The sequence below is a fragment of the Dermacentor variabilis genome, chromosome 4, assembly GCF_050947875.1.
Source record: "Dermacentor variabilis isolate Ectoservices chromosome 4, ASM5094787v1, whole genome shotgun sequence".
In the NCBI taxonomy this organism is placed as follows: Eukaryota; Metazoa; Arthropoda; class Arachnida; order Ixodida; family Ixodidae; genus Dermacentor; species Dermacentor variabilis.
The window spans coordinates 7,471,470-7,498,927 of record NC_134571.1 but is presented as its reverse complement, the minus strand read 5'-3'; the positions used below and the strand labels follow the sequence as shown (position 1 = coordinate 7,498,927).

General features: G+C 46.6%; 1 protein-coding gene across 1 annotated transcript in view; it reads right to left on the bottom strand.

Annotated features, from left to right (window-relative positions):
• Positions 1–27,458, bottom strand: part of pod1 (coronin) — a 166,621-nt gene that overhangs the window by 118,055 nt on the left and 21,108 nt on the right. Inside the window, exons 10-12 of the mRNA XM_075688040.1 lie at positions 20,247–20,301; positions 18,083–18,140; positions 15,475–15,620 (exon numbers count right to left, since the gene is read on the bottom strand). Coding sequence (XP_075544155.1) covers positions 15,475–15,620; positions 18,083–18,140; positions 20,247–20,301 — 259 coding nt within the window. The remainder of the gene's footprint in view (positions 1–15,474; positions 15,621–18,082; positions 18,141–20,246; positions 20,302–27,458) is intronic.

The window sequence follows — 27,458 nt, the reverse complement described above, 5'->3', positions numbered from 1 at the left end:
CAAGGAGTGCCTAATGCGGACGAAATCGAGTGCATCGAGATTTAGAACGACAGAAAGCTCAGCTAGTTGGTAAGGATTCATTATGCAAAACAGAGGTGAGGCGTGCAGACAGGACACAAGAGTAGAGAAGTGGGCGGCGTTCGTGTTGTTTGCTTGTAAATACTCTACCCTTGTGTCCTGTCTGCACGCCTCACCTCCGTTTTGCATAACGAGTGCATCAACCCACATATTAATAGCGTAGGCGCTATATTAACTGTGCAATATTTTCAACACTTCCTTGCATGCCATTTCATGTGAAATATCTTTTCTGGTCACAAATTTGTGCAGCGAATCTATTTACATGATCGACTCCGGGCCTGTGGGACCGTTCACTTGCACTTGATGCTGAGTCTTTTACATGTATCCATAAACTGCAGATATGCACATCAGATCCCTGCGAGCATTTTCAAAATTCAATTATTTTAGACAACAGGCACATATGCAATACTGACATAATCCCGAGTACCACTAAGCAGCTGGGACACATTTTTGTTTACCATACTCGCAGGTAAAATAAGTAGATCATGTGGACAACTCCAGCTCATTTTCCTTAAATCAGTGTGTACAAGGAGTATGCAAAAATAATTTTTTTCACGCGCACCGATTATTTTGCTGCATAAGCAAGAGAACCCACCACGTTAGTGCAACGTATCTTGTACATCACACTAATATGTGCTTTAATTTGCCAAGTGAGATGAGTTACTTTTATGGCTCATTCAGTCATATCACACTGCAAGCTGCATTCATCAATCTTCAATTGGATTTTGCAAATGTTTAATGAAACATGTTTCCCTTTTATGCAGATATGCAATGGCAAGCCCTTCCGTGTGTTCCAAAGGTAAAATTTAAGCTCTAAATTAAAGAAGACATTTTTAGTCAGAAAAAAGCAAAAATGGTGAATGCAGAGTATCAGAAGCCCAAGGTACAGAAATTATGAGAAGTGTCGAATGATCTTAAGGAAAGAGTCGTATTTGAAAATGCAAGACTCTTTAGTGGAGGTCAAGTAAGTCAATATAGGTAGAATATTCTGCAAAATTATGCGAGTGAGGGGATGTCAAACAATGGGTCAGGAAATGCGTTGTTTTTCTGGAAAACAAAAGCTGATTGCCATTACATAAGTCATTTTAGCATCATGAGTCTGCTGCTTGATAAATTCAGAAATAAACCAAAAAACAAGACAAGCAAAAATAAAAAACAATTTAATGATGCTCTCTCCACACTGGGATAAATAAAAACAAAACACATCCCATCTAATGTGGACATATCAGACGCCTTGTGAAACACTAAAGGAAAAATTCAGTTTCGAGCTATGGCACTTGCCGCATAGATGTGGGGGGCCTTGCACTAATAGTGATAGTTACCACTGCATTTAGAAATTGAAAGCATTCGTGCAGACAAGGATGATTCTTTATATTTTTGGCTACCACTTGAAATGCCTTCACCAAGTGTTACAATGCTGCACGCAGCCCTACTAACTAAGGATCTCGCAGCAACACCTGCAGGTAAAAACCAGAAGCAGTCAAAGTGCTGGTGTGTACTGGACACTATGTTTGAAAACTTTTAAGCAAGAAGAGTGCAAGAAGCAGACATAACTGCATTTATTTCCATAATTTCCCATTTGAATTGCCTTTTCTTTTTGCTTAGACAATGCCTACGCCTAGCCACAGCAGCTCCTTCATACAGACTCCGCAAGCCAGGAGGCCGTGGAGGCAAATGCAGGTAAGAGGCAAGAAGCAATAGCACTGGTATCGACATTCATCTAATTTCTTTCTTTTTCTTTCGTTTAGGCAGCCAGCACACCTCGAACAGCCACCTTGACTGCGGGTGTGTCACCCTAGTCGCCAAGGAAACATTTGAGGGAAAGTGGCAGGCAATGTGAACAGCCACTTCTCCATGTAAACGATACTCTTTCTCCCGGACGACTTCTACGCCTCGCCACGCCAGCACACTTGTGCACAAAGATGCCGCGGAGGCACGTGCAGGTCAGAGGCAAGAAGCAGTGGCACTGGTGTCGACATTCACCCAATTTCTTTTTCTTACACTGAGGCAGCCAGCACACCTCAACAGCCACCTTGACTGCGGGTGTGTCAGTAGATTCCTGTTGTACATATGCTCATAATAAACTTCAGTAAACTTGAACTTGATAATAAACTTGAAGGCAAATGGGACATTGATGCATTGTATTTTTGAACATTTATTGTACACATACAATATATGTTACACTTTGCAGTGCTACAGAGCGTATTTTGAAGCTTCTCTCTATATTTTGCACGTTTAGTTACGTATGTGTTGTGTGGCCCTCAAAGCAGTTCATGTTGTAGCAGCTGCTTTGTTTGTGTATCGCACATTGGCTTAAGCTCGTGATATCCACATACTTCTCTCACATATACAAAATAAAGTTCTATGCAATCCTCAGTGTTACAACAAAAAATGAAAGTAAACAATCCGATCGTGGAATTGTGTTTAATACAGTGATTTCTATGACAAGTTGACAACTTGAACTGGTCAATCGGTCCATAGCCTCCTCTATTTTTCAAAAATAAAGGAGGCTATGGATCCGTCATGGCAAGGAATTGTATGTATACATAAAAAGAGGGGGTATGTGTGTGTGTTTGTAGTGGGGGGTATAGGATCAGGGCGGTATGAAAAAATGTACCAACACCGTCCTCTAGACCCATTCCGTTAAGGTACCGTAACAAAGCGTATTATGCATACAGTTCATACAACCAACTCTGATATTACTGCACACGCCAGGCGACGCGAGCTACGTTTGCCATGACGCATTCGCGACTGCACCGGATGCCCTCCATATTATTCTCGTTAATCGCGCTCACTGCACCGAGGCAAAAGAAAGATCATGGGCGCAGGTACCTTTAAAGTATCTCGACCTTGCGAGGCTCTGCTGTGCGTGCCAGGGGAGCTGTCCATGCGAACACTCCCTGGCACACACCTGCCTCGGCGGCCCCAACCTACGTACCGTTCTGCTTCGAGCTTTGATCCCCCTACTGTCCCTTGGGTGCCCTAGAGTTCCTGCGCCGCCTGCTTTATTATAATCTCAGGTGCTCTCCTGAGACTTCCGTTTGTCGGTTAAATGTGCCCTACCCCAGCTGGATCAGTACTTATAATAATAAAAAAGCCCGATCTATCGTCGCGACGACAGATCGCGAAAGCGGCTTTTGCAACATACCGCGCCCGTGCGAAGAGAATTACGGAATGCCAACGAGGAATCTGACCACAGCTTCGAGCTCGTAACCTCGTTGAGTGACACTCCTGCAACAGGTGTGACCGCTAAAAACCGCATACCGCCGGAAACTTCAACAGGATCATCCCTCGGTTGCATAACTGCCACCTGTACGGCCAACATGGACCACACCCCACCGTCCCGCAACATAGAATAAAGAACCAACTTATAAAGCCCAAACACACGGCTGCACGCACACATCACGACAGTACAAGCGAGACGTTTAAGCAAGAAATAGCCAAAGAAAATATTTAGGATAACTCTAAGGGAAGCTCATTGTTGTTTGAAGCCAGGACAGGTGTACTGCGGACTAAAATGTACCGAGCCAGATACCAGGAGATAGATTTGGTGTGCGAGGCGTGTGGAGAGGAGGAGGAAACGGCTGAACACCTGATACTTGCTTGTAAACAACTTCACCCTGCAGTTGAATCTAACGGGGAACTATTCAAAGCTTTGGGTTTTAAAGACAGTGAAAGTAGAATAGACTTTCAACAGGTAGAAATAACTAAACGGAGACTATCTGATTGGTGAATAATATCAACACAAAAGTAAAGGAGTAAATACATAGGTATGCATGCATATTGTGGGGTCTCTCACACCCATACTCTTGGGACAAAGGAACGACAACACAGTAGTGCAAACAATCACAAGGACATTTATTGCACCTTTCATAGATCAATGCCTGCTAGCCGAGTTGCTATCCACAAAACATGCCGATGGGCGCGCGACAAATCTAGAAGTCCGACTCACCGCGACCGGATAGCCAGCGAATATGTTCGCCCCATGCTGGATCCCAACGCCAGGTCGTTCGCGTGTTCAGTCACGCCAACGGTCGTGCGTTCGAAAGCAGCCACGCGAGGCGGTCTCGCAGAAGCATGGGCCGCCGCGCGCGCGCGGGACGTCCACGCCGTGCGCCGACCCGCCGGGAAAGAGCCAGCCCGTCCTCCCCTGCGCCCCCAAGTAACCCTGCCGTGAGGCGGCGTTAGCAACGCAACACTCGCGCCATCTCTCGCACTGCGCCCCAACCACATCGACCGCCGCGGGCATCACGCAGGCCACGCGGCGAAGCCGGATTACAGGAGACGCGCCATGCGGGAAAAACATATCAGGGGACGCGCGAGAGTCGCACATCCCCACAATATAGAACCATTAAAGGCTAGGTGGCGCGCGCCGCCGCCGCCCGATTCAAAGGGTTGAGCCTCAATCATCCATCCATCCATTTCAATGCATGGGCCCTATGAGTAGCTTGTCCTCTAGAGTCAGTATAGTAACTCCATGGTTTCAGTACCTACGCACGTGACCACACGGCTATGGGAACAAGCATACAAAGCGGAAGTACATCTCTCTTGCTTCAGTGCAAAGCCAAATAAAAAACGCGCAGACATTCCGTTTGTGTGTTTTATTATTTCTCTTAACTTCAATTTGTCAATTCAAGCAACAGATCACACAGATAACAGATGTCTTGAATAATTCATGTAGTCACATGTCATCCCGAGCAATGTCACACTGCAGACATGACTACATAGCTACATAGGCGCTGGGGCACGACTATGTCCCCATCTGGCTTGGAGCGCGGCGGTCACGAGGAGAAGGAAACACGCCATCCGGATTGAAATTTCAGATCTTTCCGTGGCACATAGCGATGTAATATTTTGCAGACGTGACCGTTATCGCACAATGTATGCTCTGCACTTGTCAGCTCAAATTAACGAGCCTCCCCTTTGAACACGTCATCTATTCTCATCGCGTGTCATTTTTCGAATGCCACTTTACTTCTTTTTCAGCAAATCTTGGATGGTGGGCTGTCATTCTGCGCGAAGTCAAATACTGAGGAGTGTCCTGCAAGGAGGGCCACCAACTCCTCACGCTTACGGTCACCGAGTGATTTAGCGACCATGCAAAGGATCTTTGAGTCCAAAGAGCGCCTGTTACCGGCTTCTCCTGTGTCCGCAAGTTCTGTAAGCACTGCCATAGATACAGTCAATGACCGATTTTTCGGACCCTCTAGGAAACGTAAAAATGTCCGAAAATTCAGGCAGTACGAAAAAATGAATGCATGCAAAAAAACGCACCTTTTTCTTTTTTTCTCGGATCTAGAGGGTAAAGGGCGAAGTACCAGGCTTCCGAAACCCTGCCAAAGCATCAGTGATGTGGCTATAAAAAGGGGCATTCAAAAACTCTGTATGCAGCCGACTGCCAGTTTATTATGTACATGTGCATCGTCGGGCAGCCGGTGTTATTGCTGCAGTGGCTTGAAGAACTTGTTAATTGTTGTTTGGATGGCGTTCCGTTTGCATGTGATCATATTCGCCTCGATCTGAGCAAGGGTCATGTCAGCACTGTACACCGATGAAAGAGTCAACAGTGCTCACGTCAACTCGGCGCTTGTAGGCGGCGCAGGCATTGGCTCCTCATTTTCAACATCGGAGTCTTCTGAATCCCCCACAACCTGACTCCTTGCTCCATGCCGAACTCCTTGCTCACGTCAGCCTGCGATGGGCCGCTCACGACTTGCTTAATAATGGCGGCTTTCTTCTCCATCGTTAACCGATGGTACTGCTTTCCGCGCTTCGATGCCATCGGCGAGGACGACGAAGACGGAGTGGGGGCCATCGAAGGCAAGCAAAATCCTCAAGTTGCGAACAGTGGAGTTCACAGACGAGCGCCGAAGCACCTAGGCCTAGCGTCGCAGAGCACACTTGACACAACAGCACAACGGCACACCACGCTAGCCAAAACGTGGCCTACGTTGCCTACGCAAACAAATGAAATGGAGCCACTCCGGAAACTCCGCCGGAGGCGGAAGCGGGAGTGCGATGGATGGATGGATGGATGGCGGCTATGCCCTTTGTAACGGGCGGCGGCTGGCGCCACCTAGCCTTTTGCTCCCCCTCCTATTTTTTTTCTTCCTTTATATCCTCTTCTCCTTAAACTAGTTTTCACTCCCCTCCTCCCCCCAAAATAACTATCTAAAAAAGTATAGGAAACATTATCTCCCCGATTTATGGCATTATCTCTCCCTTGACTTCCTACACCAATCCTCTAGCCTCCCCTTCGTTACTGCCACTCTTTTCTCGTCTATTTGCCCTCGTTCCCCGGGAAAACCTAATGCCCCTTGCATATCTGCCACTGTTCCCTCTGCCAGGGTCGGGCGAAGGTCTGTGCAATTAAGCACTATATGCTCAGTGGTCTCCACTTCGGCTCCGCAAGCTGTGCACCGAAGGTCCACGTCTTCAAATTTAGCCCTGTATGTTTTCGTTCTCAAAACCCCCGTCCTAGCTTCGAATAATAGTGAGCTGCCCCGCGAGTTATCAAATAAGAGCTCTCTTTTAATCTCCTGTTTTTGTGACCTATACATTGATAGCGCTGGCTTTCCGAGCATTCTTTCTTCCCACATTTTTCTTTCCGTCTCCTTCACCTCCTTTCCCACACTAGAACCACGTTGGACCCCTCCCTCGGCTGTACGTATCTATTCCTCAGCTTCCTCGTTCTGAGTGTCCACTTTGTGTTCAAACTTTTCATGTACAGATATTTGTACACTTTTCCTGCCCACCTTTTTTCCTCCAGTGCTGGGAGTCTCTGTTCAAATTTTAGTTTACTTATTGCCTCTCTACCTTCGAACGACGTCCATCCCATGTCCCCCTGCACTCCCTCATTAGGGGTGTTCCCGTGTGCTCCTAAGGCCAAGCTGCCTACACTTCTCTGTCTCGTTTCCATGCATGCCTGAACTTCCGATTTCATGCACAGTACTGAATTTCCGAATGTGAGGCCAGGTACCATAACCCCTTTCCATACGCCCCTAACCACCTCGTACCTATTATAGTTCCAAAGTGCCTTGTGTTTCATTACAGCTGGGTTCCTTTTCTCTTTTTCAATCATAATTTTTTCCTGTTCTTCCAAGTACTTTTTGCCCTCGTTTAGCCATATGCCAAAATACTTGTATTTTTCAACATGATCAATCTTAGTGCTTTGTATTTCCAATGGTTCCCCCCTTTCTTCGTTGTATACTATTATCCCATACTTATCTCTACTGAATTGCAGTCCCAATTTTTCTCCCTCCTCTCCACATATGCTCATTAGTTCCTGTAGCCCTACTCGGGTGTCAGCAAGCAGTACAATATCATCTGCATACATCAGTCCGGCTAGTACTTGAGCTACCTTCTGCCCTTCCAGCATATAGCTTATGTCAGTTCCTATTGTGCTCTGTTCTAGTCTCTTTTCCATTTGGCTCATTTGGCTCATTCGGCTTTCCATGTGGCGATGAACAGAGCCAGCGTGGCCAGACCAAATCGGTGTGTGACGGCTAGATTTGGCTAGTTGTGGTTCAAAGCGGTGATATGCTTCGGCTGCAAGTCGATTTCCTGCGCAAGGGTGCTGCGCGAGGAGTCAAAGGACCTTCCGTCGCGTCAAAAAGTCCGGAAAATTGGACAGCGGGGGGTTCGAGCGTCCGAAACTTCAGATGTCCTTATACATTGATTCTATAGGGCTCGTGGCGGTGCCGCGAATGACATCCGAAATATCAGGCATGTCCGAAAATTTGGGCATACGAAAATTCAGTCGCTGACTGTAGACAGCCTCGAGTGCCCATAGCCTGATGGTTGGTGTTGGTTACAGTATCTGGCTATGTGACCTGGTGTGCCACAGCTGTAGCACACTGGCATAGGATGAACTTCGAAATGCTGATGACAATGTTCTGCCACGGCTGTGCATGGAGAGTAACGAATATTCTTACCTTGTAAGTAATAGGCAGGGGCTGGTTGTTGAGAATGAACGTAACATGGGCGCTGATCAAAGCTTCGGTCAAAAGAATCGTTATAAAATGGTTCGCTCCAGTCATAATGCAAGCCATCTCTATAGCTTCCAAAACCCGCAGCGTTTATCAAGTGCTGCCAAGGAGTCAACGGGGTTGCATAAACAGCGCCTCGGAAAGCGCAGGAGCTGTAATGTGGCGTCACACAAGGTGCTTGTTCTTCATGTCGAAGGAGCTCCTCACAGACAATCTGACGAATGGTGGACGATAAGTTTGTTGGAGGACTCATTTCCACACTGGCCACAGACGTCACGTTAGCTGCCGTCCAAATTTCGGTGTAATTCGACGAGTCTTCAGTGTTTTGAAGGTACGGCAATGCCGTATCACGTTTGATACGGTTTCCAAGTTGTCTTTTCCACTGAGGAAGTTGTATAAGTCTTCCGTGATTCCCTTTAAATGGTGTTCCACCTTATCTTCTTCCGACATTTGAGGGTTTACAGTTTTGCTCAGTTTCAGAACTTCCTCGATGAATGTGCTGTATGTCTCTCAGGGGACCTGAGCCCTCTGAGTTAACGTTAATTCCGCTCATTTCTTCTTAGCATTCGAATAGCTAAAACACTTCTTGATCTCCTTCACGAAGCAGACCCAGGTAGGTAGTGCGTCCGCACGGTTGTCATACCAAACCATCGCCGTGTCACTCAAAAAGAAAACAACGTTTCTCAGTTGGGAGGCAGCATTCCATTGATTATACTGACTTACCCGCTCATAATGGGTGAGCCACTCGTCGAAATCTTCCCCTGCCTTTGCGGAGAATGTGCATGGCTCTCGGTAGTGCTGGATCAGGGCTGGTCCTGCCGATGCAGTACTCGGAACATATTCGTCTCGAGGCACGATGGTGGCCGAGGGCAAAAGTCCGGCAAGGCGGCGGCTTCTACGAAGGTCTTGTACTGATGGCTCCGTTGTCAGTAGGGGGAGTTACCCTGCACTTCCACCAGATGTTACGTGCGAACCATTTACTTAAAAATGCAAGGCAGATCAAGGGAAACGGTTGGCGTTTATTGCGGGAGCGTTCCAAAGGTAGCCCGCCGAGCGTTGTCGTCCTCTTTCTCTACCCTCCGTCTTTTTGATGATGATGTTTCGTGTTTAATGGCGCAAGGGCCAGGCGTGGCCAAAGAGCGCCATGCTAATGTTAATGAGTTCGAAGTGGACAGATGGGTTCTGTGATCTTAATGTGCCTTGGCTGTAAAGGGGCCTAAAGGAGTTGATCCAAATTCCATAAAATGTAGGAGTAATAAAATTATGGGAATGACTATTGACGTGTACTATGAACATTAGAAGGCATTGAGATAGAATGATGTAATATATAAAACGTGATTATCTAGATGTATAAAATAGTCTCGAGCACTACTGCCTCCCCGGGGCCCTTGAAACCCAAGGGCCTAGAGGCATGTGCTACAAAGAGAATCTATCCTAGTGATATCCTCTGGAAAGAGCATGCGCTACGAAATGAATGGGCTTGTAACATGTAGCACAACATCTTTTAAGAAAGCGAGGACTGCTTCGGTCTTAAAAAGCGGTTCTTCACCAAAAAACATAGCCGGATGCAGGGGAATACAATGGCGGTATGCAAACGGGAAATGTTTCCTCCTGTCTCTTTCGGCTTCCCGGCACTCCAGGAAGACATGGAGGACGGTCAGCCGGTTGCCACATCTGCCACAGGTTGGAGGCTCGTTACCGGACAAGAGAAAGTTGTGAGTGCCAAATATGTGTCCTATTCTCAATCTAGTGAATAGGACATCTGTTTTTCGTATTTTCGTACTTGGGTGCCAGGGACCTAGCTTCGGCTTAATTAGGTGAAGCTTATTACTTGTTTCTGTGTCCCACAAGCGCTGCCAGTGGCTTCGGAGTTTGTGTCTTAGAAAAGGCTTCATGTCTGTGGCAGGGACAGCAACAGAACGAATACCTTGCGATGCTATTGATTTGGCGATCTCGTCGGCAAGCACATTTCCCTCGATTACTCTATGGCCAGGCACCCAGCATATTACTACATGCCTATGTGATAAGTAGATGTTACATAAGAGTGAGTAGAGTTCATTGAAGACAGGATTCGTATGCTTTTGAGAAGAAATGAGTGCTTTTACAAGACTTAAGGAGTCTGTGAATATGATGGCTTTGTCCAGTTTTAGTTTCTTTATATGTTTTACTGCACACAGTACTGCGTAGACTTCTGCAGTGAAGATACTTGTTATGGGGTTCAATGCGTCAGATTCAGTAAAAGAGGGACCGACAGCAGCGTAGGATACACCAGCATGTGATTTCGATGCGTCTGTGTAAAACTCGGAGCAGGAGTACTTCAATTGAAGCTCCCGGAAATGCATGATAATTTCAAGCTCAGGAGCGTGCTTTGTGACCTTTACAAATGATACGTCACATTCTATCACCTGCCACTGCCAGGGCGGTAATAGCTTAACAGCAGGCATTAGGCGATGTTCGAGAAATGGGATGTTCATTTCTTCCCCAAGTTCTCTTACATGCAGTGAGAAAGGTAATCTCATAGAGGGTCTATTACGAAAAAGTGTTTCACCCGTCAAGTCGTTCACGGTTGTGAAACACGGATGTTCCTTATTAGAGCGCACTTTCAGAAAGTAGTTAAAGCTGATGTACGTTCTCCGAAAATGGAGTGCCCACTCATCGGACTCGACATACAGACTTTCAACAGGGCTTGTTCTAAATGCGCCAGTGGCCAGGCGGATTCCCAGATGATGAACGGGGTCTAACATCTTTAGTGCGCTCGGGGCGGCAGAGTGATATACTACGGCACCATAGTCTATTCGTGATCGAACTAGGCTCCTGTTAAGATTCAACAGGCACTTCCTGTCGCTACCCCATGTTGTGTGGGATAGGATTTTAAGTAGGTTCATTGTTTTTAGACATTTTGTTTTTAGACATTTTAGGTGTGGAATGAAAGTAAGCTTGGAGTCAAGTAGAACACCTAGAAATTTGTGCTCTTTGTTAAAAGGAATTTGTTGCCCGCCCAGTTCTAGAAAAGGATTTTAAATCCATTTTGGTCTGCCCACATGGACACCTTGTTTAGGGCCTGCTGTACCTGTCTCTCGCAGACTGTGAGGTTGCAGGATTTGAAGCCTATTTGTATATCGTCTATATAGACGGAATAAAAAATAGCTGGTGGTAATGATGCACGAAGCGTGTTCATCTTTACGACAAAGAGCGTGCAGCTGAGTACGCCACCCTGGCGTACCCCAGTTTCCTGTATGAATGTACGCGACAGTGCCGGACCTATTTTCACCCGAAATGTACGGTTCTCTAGGTAGCTCTCTATAATAGTTAACATATTGCCGCGGATGCCTAGCGCCGAAAGGTCGCGCAGGATTCCGTACCGCCAGGTTGTGTCGTATGCTTTTTCCATATCCAGAAATACAGATAAGGATTGTTTGTGTACGAAGGCATTGCGAATGCTCGCTTCGATGCACACGAGATGGTCGGTTGTAGATCGCCCTTCCCTAAAACCGCATTGAAATGGGTCAAGCATTTTACTAGACTCTAGAAGATGTATCAGACGGCGATTTATCATTTTTTCGAAAAGCTTACAGAGGCAGCTTGTAAGCGCTATGGGACGGTAGCTAGTGAGCAATGAAGTGTCCTTACCATGCTTCAAAATAGGGATCACAATAGCCTCCTTCCACTTCGATGGGAGATAACCAGCAGCCCAGATAGCATTGAGAAGTGTAAGTAGTGTGATTTGTGTGTCGGAGTGCAGGTGTTTAAGCATATCATACATGATTCTATCGGGGCCCGGTGCAGAGCTCCGACATACTGACAAGGAGGCTTTAAGTTCAGCAATGGTAAAATGGCGATTATAAGGATCGTTTGGCGTGCATTTCCGATTCAGAGGCTTGAGTTCTTCTATTTCTTTATATTTAAGGAAGTTCTCTGAATAGTGAGTGGAGCTAGACACTCGCTCGAAGTGTTCACCCAGAGCATCAGCCTGGTCTTGCAGGGTATCGCCTTGTGTGTTTACCAAAGGGAAGGAGTATGTTTGTCGCCCTCTTATGCTATTTACCTTGTTCCAGACTTTGGCCTCATCTGTATACGTGTTGATACCCGATAAAAACTTCTGCCAACTGTCTCTTCTGGCCTGTCGGCGGGTTCGCCTGCCTTGTGATTTTACTTTTTAAAAGTTGATAAGATTCTCCGCAGTGGGGGAGGCGCGTAGCAACCCCCACGCTTTGTTTTGTTTCTTTCGAGCGATCCTACAATCGTCGTTCCACCACGGGACACGCCGTTTACATGCCAAGCCATTTACTTGTGATATGCATTTATATGCGGCATCTATTATGAAGGCTGTGAAAAACTCCACTGCAGCATCAATTCCTAACGAAGACATGTCAGCCCATGGGATACTAGTAAGAGATCGAAATTTCTCCCAATCAGCTGTCTCAATCTTCCACCTAGGAGCGTATGGTGGATATTCGCTTTCTTTAGGTGATCTTAGCAGTACAGGGAAGTGGTCACTGCCGTAAGGGTTGTTGGCAACTTCCCATTCAAGTTCAAGCACTACAGACGGAGAGACTATGCTAAGATCTATTGAAGAATAGGTTCTGTTTGCAAGAGAGTAATATGTGTGTTCCTTCTTATTCAACAGGCACGCACCAGAAGAGAGAAGGAACTGTTCAACAAGTCGTCCTCGCGCATCTATACGAGGGTCGCCCCACAGGTAGTTGTGTGCATTGAAATCGCCAAGAACAATATAAGGTTCTGGCAATTCATCTATGAAGGACTGAAATTCATATTTAGTTAATTTGTAATGTGGGGGTATGTAGAGCGAGCACACAGTGATAAGTTTGTTTAGGAGAACAGCACGAACCGCCACTGCTTCAAGGGGCGTTTGTAGCTGCAAACATTGACACACTATGCCTTTCTGAACAACAATGGCAACACCGCCCGATGATGCGACAGCATCATCGCGATCTTTGCGATAAGTTATGTACTGTCGGAGAAAGTTTGTGTGTTTTGATTTTAGGTGTGTTTCCTGTAAACACAGCACTTTTGGATTGCGTTTGTGTATGAGTTCTTGTACGTCATCCAGGTTTCTAAGAAGACCTCTGACGTTCCATTGAATAATTTGTGTATCCATATTTAGAGTAAATTGGTGCTGTATGTACGGAAACGGAAGTGATTCCTTAGGTTACAGAGCTCTTTTGAGGCCCTGTAACCGGGGTTCTGCCCTTTCTGGAGCGTTCGAGGGAGCCTCGCCACTCCTTAGGCGCTTGGCGCGCCGTGAGGACAGGTGTAGTGTCCATTGCCTCTTGTGAGGCGCCGGACACATGCTCTTGCGAGCGAGAAGTTTTCTGTGAGGGTGCTGCCTCGGAAGGCAAGACTCCTGCACCCACCAGCCCGGAGGTCGATGGCGCTCCCTGAGGGATTTGGCTGCGCCGGCTGTTGCCAGCGCTGGAAGGGGCCGGGGGGGTTGGGGCAGCCTCAGCTGCGCCCACCTTCGGGGTCGATGGCCCCGTCTGCTGTGTTGGCGTAGCAGCGTTAGCTGCAGCCACCGAGGGGGCGGATGGCATCACTGCCGCCTCACTGGGTGTGGGTCGGGCAGCCGCCGGAGACCGTTGTGACGCTGCCCCCTGACGCGCCACATCGGCAAAGGTGTGCTTTGGCAGGAAGGATACCCGCCTGCGTGCTTCTTTGAAACTTATGTTTTCTTTTACTTTAATCGTAACTATTTCCTTTTTTTTCTTCCAAGATGGGCACGACCGCGAGTATGCAGCATGCTCGCCTTCACAGTTTATGCAGTGGAGAGAGTTTTCACGTGATTCAGAAGTGTGCTCATTAGCACTGCATTTAGCGCAGGTTTGGCGGCCTCGGCAGCTCTGTGAGCTGTGACCGAAACGCTGGCATTTGAAGCAACACAGGGGATTAGGGATGTATGGCTGAACATGGAGCTTGATATACCCGGCCTTGATGGACTCGGGCAGGACACTTGTGCCAAAAGTAAGTATCAGATGTTTGGTCTGTATTTCCTTGTTGTCACGCCTCATCTTAATTCGCTTAACGTTGATGACGTTCTGCTCACTGAAGCCCTCCAAGAGCTCAGCCTCAGTCAGCTCCAAGAGATCATCATCGGAGACTACGCCACGGGTGGTATTCATAGTACGATGCGGAGTTACTGTCACTTTGGCGTCGCCAAATGATACTAGGTTGGGTAGGTTCTCATATTGCTTCTTGTTGCGGAGCTCCAAGAGGAGATCACCACTTGCCATTCTGGATGCTTTGTAACCTGTACCAAAAACTTGGGTCAGAGACTTGGACACAAGAAATGGTGAGATTGTTCGTATGGGTTTGTTTGGTGTTTCGGAGTGGACTACGTGGAAGCGTGGAAAAGTTTCTTTTTGACGGGCGAAAAATTCAAAAACATCATCGGTGCGCCCCCTCTTCAGGGAGCGATCAGGTAATGGGGGAAAGGAAGTAGCCATAGGAGATTGTAATTTCGGCAGTAACGCCAGCCACCCACCGTGGAGTCCTACAAGGGGACGCTGCAGGGCGTGTGAAACACGGCCTGCAAATGCCAGCTGTACATTACCACTATAACCAAATATGAAATAACCTAGGTTGGCTATTCACACAAGGTTAACCCTTGCTGCCTGGCAAAATTGGAAGTAAGCGGAAGCTAGGAGAAGACAGGAAAGATGAAAAGTAAGAGAAAGACGAAGATTGGAGGGAGAGAGAGACAGGAAAAGGCAACTACCGATTTCCCCCGGGTGGGTCAGTCCGGGGGTGCCGTCTACGTGAAGCCGAGGCCAAAGGGGTGTGTTGCCGCCGCCGAGGGGCCATAAAGGTCCAAACACCCGGCATTGGCTCAACCCCCAGGATCCCCTTTTCCCCGGACATGGCTAAGCCGCGCACGGCTACACGCGGGAGGGTCCAACCCTCGTGTGCTCGGGTACGTGGTGTCGCAACGCACCAAACGCCTGCTTGCGCAGACGCCCCTGCAGGGCTCCGTCTTTTTGTCATTCCCGCTCCTTCTGCCCTTTATTACAAGAGCTCGTGACGATATTTACATACGTGCCACTGGATTGTGAAGCGTGTCCAGTTGGAAGCGTGAGAGAGGAGTGCAGCTGCATGTACACCTCATACACGACGCGTTCCAGCATTGGCAATACCACACCACACTATACTGTTTCAATGCTAATCGCATTAACATCGACATTCATCGTGAGATAGGCTCTGCCACAATTTTCTTTCTCCCCAATGTGATGCAATATCGTGGCCTACATACCCCTCAATGCCAGCAGCACAAACATGGGCAGGTCGCAACAACTGGTGTACTCTTCTCTGGCACACTGTATGACCTCCGTGTATTCAACCACGAGCTCCTTCTATGGGAAGGTTGGTGGGGGTCAAAGGACATTACGAGGCTCACCTTGCGGGGCACCTGGTAGGGAATGGGCACAATGCAATCCTGGCCCAGGATGAGCACTCGGTTGACCTCGCCATCCATCACTTTTAGGGCACGCTTAGGCACCAGGCCTACTCCTTTGGTCTGCACCTCACCCATGTATTTGGATGCTGCAGGGTTGAGAGATGACCACCACACAGGGTTATCAGACACAGAACAGCACAAACCCATGCCACTGTGGTGAGCTGCAAGGCCTTCACTGATCAGAACTGATCGAGCACTTGATACACGCAAACCTAACTGCACTGTAGTGTAATGAACCTTTACACACATACTCTTCAATGTGCGCAGAGTCCATTCACTTATGCATCAGTAGGGGAGCACAAATACTCAAATAGCATTGTCTCTCAAGTAGTTAGATTTGCATGTGTACTTCATCATTCATTTACTCAAAGATTTGCCACATGCGTTGGAAGCCGCACATTCGGTAACTGCCTGTGCACAGCCCTTCAATGGTACCCGACAGTAGAAGCTGGTGGGAAGTAGAAGTAGGTGGGAACAAAGTATGTGAAGCTGACAAAAAGAACAAGAGCAACAAAGCATTACAGATAAAGGGAGAGTGCAGAATTTCTTTGCTTCAAGTGCAAAACCTGGGTACCATTGTAAAACATTTTTTACAGACGTTGGCGAACCATAATATACAAACCCAACAAACACATGCAGTGTATATGCCCGTTCAGCTATCCACAGGGATCATTTTCGCTCCTGTCCACCATGGATGTAACCAGTTCGGCTCACACTCTTGGTTTCTCTACAACTACATGCAATGGCCTGTATTTTAATAACAGCAACACTCAAAGAAAATCTTGCACTTGCAACCGCATTGTTTTTCCTCAAACTTCACAGTATGCACTCCTTTGTCTGCTTTGTTCAATAAAACAAATTGAATAATTTGTTTGACTGCACACATTTCTGGTCTATGGCAGGCAGTAAAAAGCAGTCTATCTCTCTGGAGCAACTCCTCATTTCAGCAATGGCAAGGCGCAATAAGGTGACAGTTTTTCTTTATCTTCCCAGAAAATTGAAACAAGTAACGATACACAGTGTTTAATGAATGATGCAGACCAAAAGACAGAAGACGAGCGAGACCAAAGCTGCAGTAAGACCAGCAGCAGCCTTTATAATTGTTAGAGTACGAATACAGGTCACTGTATTGATTTATTAGCCTCCCTCATAGCTCATGGCATCAAGAAATGTGTGATTACGGGTTCGCCTGAGCAATGGAATCACCCAACAACATAAACATTGCATAGCAATGAGCAACTGCACGGGTGCATGCTTACAAGCATGCTTATGAGCATGCCTCCAAAGCACGACTTCTTTCTCTCCATTTCATAAGCAGGCAAAAAGTACTAACCTGTAGGCCAGTACTTTGTGGAGAAATGTACAAAGGAGATATGTCACCATTCCTCATTTTTTCCAATCCACATGAGTTGAATCACTGTTTTCCAGTGCACTTTTTCACCATATGTCACCAACTTGCCAGCTAGCACAATCGCTGAATTTCAACAATTGCCTTGTCTGAGAAATGATGAATTGTTCAGATCAGCATCCCAGATCCTCACAAAGCACTACCTTGATGCCTTGCTGAAGCACAGGTTGCCTTCACTGAAAGGCATATCTGTGGTCATAATGTACGCACATGCTCTCCTCTCCACTAGTTTAGCAAATCCAGAATGTTCATCCTCAAATTGACAGTGCAGTGCATGCTGCCTACTTTGCACCCTCTACTATTTAACTTTATGCAAGAACCTGTACACCATGAGCAGACACTTCTGCAATCACTACTTTGGAAGTGCAAGCATTGTGCAAGCTCTTGGCTGCAGACAATGTGGTGCAGTGCTTGTTGATTCATGGCGCATGACCACAAATATTGCCTGCTTTGATTACAACAGTCATCCACAGCTGCCATAAGTAGGTGACATATAAGTTCAATGCCTGAATCATTGTCAGGACACACTGGTAAAGGCTTGTAACAGGCTAAACTGCTTTCATTCTAATCACTTTCTTTTCATGCTGCTATGTAGTGGTATGATGAGCAAAGGTGCCCTCACCATACCTACATGCATATTTGTCGAAAAGGCTTAACTGCTGGAAGCAGATGACAAAATCTGTCTGCCACAGCACTTTTCTCTTCCATTTGCAGGGGCCACAAGAAGCACAGGCACTGCTTAGCACACACACACACACAATGTGAATTCGTGCAGCCCTGTCCATAGCACTCTCAAGAACTTGTTAGGTGCAGCAAAAACTGAATGGACCAACTGTCTTGTCATAGCTCTTGAATTCACAAATAAGACTCCAAGCAACTAATTAGGCAAGGATACAAACAAGAAGGCAGGAAGTGCGTTGTGTATTCAGTACTGGAGAAAGCAGAGAGCAAGTAAGACTTTTATCACTTCCATGTTTGATACTCCTAACTTTATCAATTAAATAATTAGTTTCTGAGTCTATTGCTGACGTATGCAATCCACTGAGCTTCAATTTATAAAGGAGCCACCAGGCAACACTGAGCTGATAATGTGAGCCAGAGCACTACCTACAGTGTCTACAGCACTACACAGTGTCTCACCTTCACTCAAGAAGGGCTCTTTAAACATCACCTCCCAAAAGTTGACAGTAGTGTCACCCTGCGAGGGAAGAAAGAAAAAAAATGTTATGTAGGGCTAACAGCCCCCTTTAGAATAGAGAGGTCAGCGTAGGCATAACCACCATGGTGCAAGAACAGGTGTTCTGGCGGAATGCTAGGGTGCTTCAAGGTAGTGCATGTGACTCGGAGGCTGGGGTGTCAGAGGGCTGACAAACTCTAGCCACTGTGCTGGGAGTCTGCATTGCAGGCTGCACTTATCAGAGCACCTGCTTGTGTTTTTAACGGCAGACAGGGACGTAGCCAGAAATGTTTAAAGGGGGAGGAGGGGGTTGCAGCCTGCGTACTGGTACACAAATTCCAATGGGGCACATGCCCACTTTGCCCTTCTTGGCTATGCCCTTGACAACAGACCTAAGTTACTGTGTTCAGGTCATGAACTCTTTGAATGTGATTTATAAAAGGGTGCTTTGATTCATAAATAAAAGCTCCCCGGGAGTAAATAAATATTCCCTGCAACAGTATGTAGTCCTGTCAGTGCTGCACTCACAGTTTACATTGTCTGCTGAAGCTGCTAGTAATTTATTTACTTTTCCTGCTTCTATTTGAGCAAACAGCTCCTATATGCTGCCTTCTCACTTTCATTACATATGAAAGCAGTGTGCTAGGGAGTACTGCATATGATTCATTCCTGCATAAATAGAAGCACTTTCCCATGCCCTCTATCCCGTGCCCTTGGGCTTAGTAGCACAACGTCACAGCCACTATGCCACCATGGAGGGTAAACAAGAACGATGTTTAGCGTGTTTCACACACGGGATCTATTACGAAGCTCTATATTCTTGAAGCCACCAAATGAAAGACAACTTATTTTTTATAAACCATACTGCCACATCTCATGCATATATTGTTCCATGGGATCAGTACGAGTTGTCTTTAATAAATGATTTATGACAAAATAATTAATTCTGGGGTTTTACATGACAAAAGCACAATCTGATTATGAGGTGCACTGTAGTGGGGTGCACAGGATTTTTTACCACCTGGGTTTCTTTAATGTACAGTTAAATCGAAGTACATGAGCATTCTTGCATTTCGCCCGTATCAAAACGCAGCTGCTACAGCTGGGATCGAACCTGTTTTTTATGACATAAGGCACTGTTTGCTTTACTTGCTTTTTTTTATTGAAAATTCACAACAGAAAATGAGACTAGAGATAAATACAACTTCTAAGCCAAAAAAATATGTCAATCGATGTGAAGAAGGGATGTGCCTCGTGTGTCTGGTCTCACAACCATGTTGAACACAAGCATATCCAGCTTTCTCGAAGTTGCTCTTCTAGACATGGCACCTAGAACAAATGCATTGTGCACTGCCGTTCGCATTTTTCCATGTACGCTGGGTCAGGGTGCTTTTCAGACCTGCAGTCTTTTGATTGCAGAACACTAGCTTTACCGTCTATAACATGCTTGTAGTTGGCTCCTCTCTTCTGGGACACTGAACATCGAAACTTCAACTTCAACAAGTCCTAACAGCTTTTGCAGTTTTGCATGGTACACTTCTTGCCCACAACTTGTCCCAGTTTGTCTCCGCCAGGCAACGTCACAGCTCAAGAGGCAGACTTCCCTCCCTCTCTTTTGTGATTCAGCATATTTGTCATTTTCCATTATTTATATAGATTAGGCATGTTAAATGCTTACCAAGAACGACAATAACCGGTCACTACATGTTGAAGCAACCATTGCGACACTAAGAGCTTGTTGTCTGCCCGCACCGCTTGTCGGCGACCGCTTCCAGCCATCGTCGCATGCTGTCTACTAGAGCAAGCGATGCGACTGCAATGTCAGAGGCACTATCGTCTGCTACGACAACCGAGGGATTTGAATGATTACAGTGGAGGAGAGAAACAATGAATAAATTATGTTAAAATTTTCTTCAGCACATTTTACCCCCCAGCTATAATCATTCGCATTAAAATTTCTTGCTTTTTCAGCCTCCTTACATGTGCTGCCGTGCAGAGGAGCAGATACCACTATTAGTGAGACGCGTTTTACCCTAGCAGCGCCTGTGTTGTTGGAGCACCTGTTCTTACACCGTGATAACCAATGGTAGATTACAAGATGATTAATATGAGTGAGAGGGCAGGTACCTTAGCAGCCAGGAAGAGCATGTTGGTGTCTGGGTCATACAGGGGTATGTACACACTAGAAAAGGAAGAAAGCCAGGTGCACTATAAATGCAAGCTCCAGCCATGTAATGCCACTGAAAAGCACAAACCACAACAAGCGCATGCTGCCTACACTGCAATTTGTTACATACACAAATCAAATCAAATTATGGGGCTTAATGTCCCAAAGCAACTCGTGGGATACAGGAGATGCCATAGTGGAAGGTTCCAGGTTAATTTCATCCACCTGGGGTCCTTTAGGATGTGTTAGTTACACAAACTTTTCTGTAGTATGCCACAAAGCCATCCCACAACCTTAGCTGCAGGGTCCACAGCCACTGAGACAGTATGGTTACATGTATAAGGTGGTCCACTCACTAATGGACCAGCTTCGGACCTTCATACAAATAAGACTGATGCAAAGGTCACTTTGACACAATTGCCTATGCACAAATGAACGGCATAAGTACAACAGAAGTTTGAAATGATAGCCTGCGTGCATTTTTTGGCATGGCCAATCTCCTTTTGAAGGACGATATCTTGCCACACAACAGACCGGAAGTCATCCCACAGGCCAGTGGAATCTGTTCAAGAGCTCCATACCAATTTACCTGCACAACAGAAGTTCCTTTCATTGCCACCGAAACAATCTGCAGCACCAGCTTCTTTCAGTGGGAGGCAAGGGTGCTCCTGCAAGCACCCACTGCTTCCCAGGGATTAGCCACCACTACAATAATCTATTTATTTATGCTTTTAAGCATGCAAAGCACACTCTTCTGTTGTAAAGCTATCTGCATTCAGTGCATTAGAAGATGCCCTGCTCTACCTAATTTCTGTCTCGAGTGAAGCTACTTATGCCGTGGTGGAGGAGCATTAAAGGGAGCTGACAATGTAATCATATTCATAATCAATCATCCTCAAGGACATCGCTTTAAGTGGATGATCATTAGTTAAGCCAATGGGCAGAATGTCCATTACTCCTGTAAGTAGTTGCACAAAAGTGATAAGTCAAGACTGCAGCCCCAGGTTAAATGAAAACAGAGAGGTTCTGTAGCAGCAAATCGGCCATTAATATTGTGAGTGGAGACTTGATAAGCCACAGTCACAAAAAAACATGCAGAAACAAAAGACAGGTGCCATATTTTAAAGCAATTAGTATCTTAATTTTCTATTCTTCTTGCCCTTCATCATTGGTTTACACAAAGCCACACCTCTGCTATTGCCAAGATTGGCCACTCGGCTGGGCAGATGAGAAGAAATAAAAAAAATATAAAAAGAATTGTGACAAAGTATAGCCCCATGTGGTAACACCACCCCAAAGTTCCCGCAACAGCTTGTAGTGATGCCACGGATTTTAAAGGGATACAGAATAAAAAATTTGTTGCCGAAATTTCTGGCTCCAATAATAGCTATCGCATCGAGAGTGGCCAAAACAACACTCTTTCCAAGCATAAATGAGCGAAAAGTAATTATTTTAATGAATATTTCTCAAATCGCCGCACCTAGCAGCCTCCTCTGAAGGCTCCAGCAAAACCGGATATCGCGTCACACTTACCTGACTCGCTGCTTCCCGCTCACCGTGAGCGACCGATCGCCCGCACTGGCCACGCGAAAGAGCAAGTTTGACGTTTGCTGCGACGGATTTGCTTTGTTGTTCGACCGTCCAATTCGCATGCAACAAGGCATCAGAGGTGCGTTTGAAAAGAGAATGCAAAAAGAGGTTTCTGGTTTTGTTTCCCCTTTATGAATGCGCATGATGAAAACACAGGCAGCGTTAGTCTTTTCTCACGTGCCTCTTGTGAATGCTTCTCCCGTAAATCACTGGCTTGTTCATGCTGGAGTTTTGTGCAGAGGTGCCGTTTGGCAGTAATTTGTCATTTATACGACTCACAGCCGCTGCGCTCCAAGCCGGACGGTAACGTAGTCGCGCCCTTGCGCCTATGTAATCGTGTCCGCAGCGTGACGTTGCTCGTGGTGACACGTGACTTCGAGAATTATTTAAGACAACATCTGTTATCTGTGCAATCTGTTACTTGAATTGACAAATTGAAGTTTAGAGAAATAATAAAACACACAAATGGAATGCCTGCATATGTTTTGTTTTACTTCGCACCGAAGAAAGGGAGATGTACTTCCGCTTCGGCTGCTTGTTCCCACAGTCGTGCGATCACGTGCGCAAGTACCGAAACTATGCCGTTTTCTACTGTGTTTCAGCGCGTGATCATGCTCTGCAATCTGCTTGGTCTGCCTCAGTATTCGTGTAGAACTGAATTATACCGCTAGTCATGTTTCCTTGTGCACAGCGCGCGAAATCATGCGCTACGTGAATGGGATAACAGCTCACGCGCGACGCCGTGGGCGGAAGTGGGTAGCAAAAAAAAAATATAAAATAAAAAAGCACGGAGCAAAAAAAAAAAAACTGAAGGCATATGCGTGGCGTATGCGTCATGCGATCCTTGAGGTCCGGTATGGGAGAATGCAGGGAAGGAATTTCACTTGCATAGGCTAGAGGGGGCGAGTGGAGAGAGCGTCTTGCTTCGCAGTGGAGCCTGCCAGCTGAAATCATGGGTTCGTGGCACAAAAATATTTCTATCTCGGCTATTAATGAGCTGATTTGAAAAATTTTTGCCGCAGAACGCTCTCTAGAGGACACGTAACAACTTCCCGCGTAGAACCGAAATTTGCTATAGGGCCTGGTGAGGGTCCCTTTAAGAGGATCAAATACTCAACCTAGCAAGTTTTGAAAAACTCTTCTTCCAGCCTGTGGGGATGCGTGACTCTCACGTGTCCCCTGGTATCTTGTTTTCCCGCATAGCTCCCGTCTCCGTGCGGCTTCGCCGTCTGGCCTGGCGCCCGCGGCGGTCAGAGTGGTTGAAGCGCAGTGCGAGAGATGGCGCGAGTGTTGCGCTGCGGCAGGATTACTTGGGTGCAAGGGAAAACACGCTCCCTCTTGGGCGGCAGGCCGGGAACGCGGCGGACGTCCCGCGCGTGCGCTGATCCATGCTTCTGCGAGACCGTCTCGCGTGGCCGCCTTCGAACGCGCCACCGTTCGCATGACCATACACGCGAACGACCAGGCGTTGGGATCCAGCATGGGGCAAACATATTCGCTCGTTATACGGTCGCGGTGAGTTGGACTTCTAGATTTGTCGCGCGCCCATCGGCATGTTTTGTGGGTAGCAACTCGGCTAGCAGTCATTGATCTATGAAAGGTGCAATAAATGCCCTTGTGATTGTTGCACTACTGTGTTGTCGTTCCTTTGTCCAAAGGGCACGGGTGTGAGGACCCACAAGCCTAATGGCCCAAATGCAATACTTTGAAGTCCACATCACACTGGTGTACAACTGCTGAGGTTTTAGCATGAAACTCAAATTTAGCCTTAAGTTCTTCTATCATATTCACCCTTTCCAGTAAATGAATAATGCAGATCCCACAAACTGTGACAGCCCAAACAGGACTGGTGACTGCTGTTACTGTGCAATAAGTCAAACTCCATCTTCAGAGAAGACAAAATACTTGGCCCTACAGAAACCAGAACAGATGACTTCAGTTTGAAGGAGAACAGATATGGGAAGAGGCTGCAGTATATATAAGGATTTTGTGTATCCCCATCAACGTGAAAGAGAACGTGCATACATGGATAAAGGACGTTAAATCAAACGGGAAAAATTATCCCCTTTATAAAGCGCATCCCGCACAATATGGGGGAGCTGGAACTGACCTTGCATGGCACATCGTACCAGCAACCTTGGTCTCAAAGATCACCTGCTAAGCAAATAGCTACCAGACCACTGACCAAAATATAAAGCAAATAGAGACCTTACATGATGGAGCTTTGAGGAAATTCACAGGGTTTCCCAACGACATCCGTATAAGCTAACTAGCGTAGCACTCAAATATACCCATGATTAGGAATATCCCACAGCAACACGAAGTAACTTTCAAGTGCACGTAAAAAGGTTTTTTGTGTTCTTTTTTTTCGTTTCTTTTTTTTTGAGGATGAAGGCTAAAAAAAAACAACGCCAGGCAAAGTTGAAAACAAAACGACACTCAGCCAAATAAGATGGCAGCCAGCAGAACCGCTGCTGCTGTTACCTACTGTTAATTTAAAGCGTGGCATGTGTGACAACCTCTAAAACGAGTATTCACATAAATTTCCACCTATTTATTGCACAGCCATTTACCCAGTAATTATGCTATAAGTCTCAATTCCTTGAAAGTGCAACAAATGATTAATTCGATTGCCTTTTGGTATGACCAGTTCAAGACGCACACCATGTGCACCGCATTTTGGACATGAAAAAGGAGACTATACACGCTGTGGGAGGCTGCGGCATGAAGAGGTAGCCACTGTAGCCATGGCTTATTTAGGCCGACCTGGTTAGTTGTCTGGACAGCCCCCCCCCCAATTCATCATCATCATCATCATCATCAGCCTGGTTGCGCCCACTGCAGGGCAAAGGCCTCTCCCATGCTTCTCCAACAACCCCGGTCATGTACTAATTGTGGCCATTTTAGTACATGACCGGGGTTGTTGGAGAAGCATGGGAGAGGCCTTTGCCCCCCAATTTACCCCGCCTAATAAATGCACCCCCAACTTTGCTTCATTTTTTGGGGAAAAATAGTCCATTCAATATGCGAGTATATACGGCATATAGTTCCAGTATGTATATTTCATGTACTATAGTATTCTGCTCGATTGTGCGCGGCTTAATTACGTTTCGCATAACAGTGCCATAGAAAATGGGAAGTAAAGATTTGTTAATTTATAACATGGATGTAAAAACCATAGACACAATACAGATGAAAAGGACAACATAGCATTTTTTTTTTCATCTCAATAATGGCCGCATATTTTACAGCTGCCTTTTAAAATGAACTCATCAAACAAAATGCCTTGAGAAAGTAACCCGAGCTACAATTTATTGTGTGCTAGGTTTCTTTACAAGCTCATGTCAGTGGTCTCGCAAAATTATATAGCAGTGGAAGCCCTGTCACATGTTGTGGGAGTTACATAGCGGCAAAGAAAGCAGTGATGCTACTGGCCCATGCCATATCGGAGCAGCTTTTGCAGCAGCCAAAAATGCACTTTTGGAGCAGTAAAATGGACTTTCATAGTAGGTTTATGAAAGCGATTGCAAACTATATTATATGGAGCTTTTACAGTGGGCAAGCTATGTGATAGCAGCAAGTGGCCACTGGTTACAATTCATAACCTCCATCGAAACACAAAAAAGAAAGCACCTTCTGTGGCATGCCTGTGCCTGCGAACATTGAGAATGGGTCCCTCACTTGCTACACACTCAGTGGCACATACCATATTTACACGATTGTAAGTCGACCCATTTTTCTAAATTTGGAAATCTGAAGTGGGGGCGGGTCGACTTACAATTGAAACCAAAACATGGCACCGCCAAAAAAGCGAGACCAACGGGAGCTGCAACGTAGTTACAATTTTATGTTTGCTCTATTGCCCTACCCATAGCTTTTTTCTATCCCCCTGTCTTTGTTCACTTTTCGGCACGAGTTTTCAACATTTGTGAGAGTTTTACAGTGCACACAACCAATGCCTTCTTTACTAGATGACTGCTGCGTGAGCTGAAACGTTGGTTCTGGCCTCTCTCCTCTTTGCTCTTCTACACCCGGGTCGGCTGCGAGTGCTAGTTGCGACGGCTGCTCCAAACTTCAGTCACGTTCTCCTGCCTCCGAGATTTTAGCAGCATCTGTTGCGATCCCGGAGGCAGGACCCGCGGTCTCTCATCAAGCCATTGGTCGAGAGTGCGCCAGCCTAGTAATAGTCACTTCCTCCGCAACAGGAAGTAGGGTTGGCAGCGAGTGCCATCTCTCCGCAACTACCCCGAACTACAGGAACCTCCGCTCCAATAGGAAAACTAGCGACGCAGCAGGCATCTAGTAAAGGAGGCATTGACACAACACTCATAAGGGGGGTGTGGGGGGTTGTCGATAGTTGATGGAAGCGCTGCTGTTCCATTCACGGTGGCACCCTCAGAATGGCGGCGCTTGCGGGGAGTATCGGTAGTTCATGGAAGAGCAGACACCGCTCACGGGTTTTTCTCTATAGTTTAACCAAAGGCCATTGGTTTGACGTGTTCGACTTGACTGTCAGCTACATGCTACTCCCATGCTTCTTCAGTCATCACGAGTGCTTCAGGCCCACTAATCATTCAGCACTCAGTCACAGCAGCACTCAGTCACAGCAGCGTTCAAGAGGGCTGCCATCCTTTATGCCGAAGAAACAAATCACTGCGCAGTGGGCCGCAAGTTCGATGTTTCTGAACGGGTGGTGCGAGAGTGGCAACTGCAACAAAGTGAAATTTTCACTTGTGACGGCAAGTGAGGAATTTCCCATGTGCCGAAGTCTGGACACTTTCCGGAGCTGTAGGCCAAGCTTGTGGCGTATGTCGCTGAAATGCATGATCGGTCCCTGCCAGTGAAGTGCGACATGGTCATGAAACAAGCCCGGATCTTCGCGTTTTAAAGACCTGCTCTGCCGTGAGTACAACGAGTGGCTGGTGGCAGAAGACCGCGAACTTACACCAATCAGACCTGTCAAAAAAGCCTCCCTGACAGCTGCATGTGGTTGGGTGCATTCGGCGTGGGCTGCTGTTCCCCAAGATGTTGTGCGGTTGTTTGCCAAATGTGGAATTTCGCTGGACGACGACGCACTGTGGGACCGTAGCAGCGCTGATGATGGCAGCACTAGTTAAGACGAGTAGTCCAGTGACCATGTCAGCTACTAATAAATTTGAGTTATCGAATGCCCCCTCGGGTGTGCTCTTCTCTCTCTCTCTCTCTCTTTTTTTTTTCCTGTCACGCGATATGGGGGGTCGACTTACATCCGAGGCGACTTACAATCGTGTATATACGGTACCTGTGCTAATAATCTTGGAGGAACTTATGGCCCTGCAGCAAAATTTAGCTCTTTGAATATACAGTGATTATAGAATTCCTAGCCACGAGCAGGAACAGTGCTGAGGTTCGCCATTAGTGATGTTGCTTCGCTTTGCTTCTTCAAGCCGACATAAACAAATTCCTAGACTTAACTCTTGTTTTCACTTTTGAAAGGCACGTTGACATTGTTGACATTTTGAACGGGTCGCATAAGAGATCTGTAATTAATTGTGACAGTGTCGAAAAATTGAGGCTTCATGCCATATTTATGAAGCCAACAG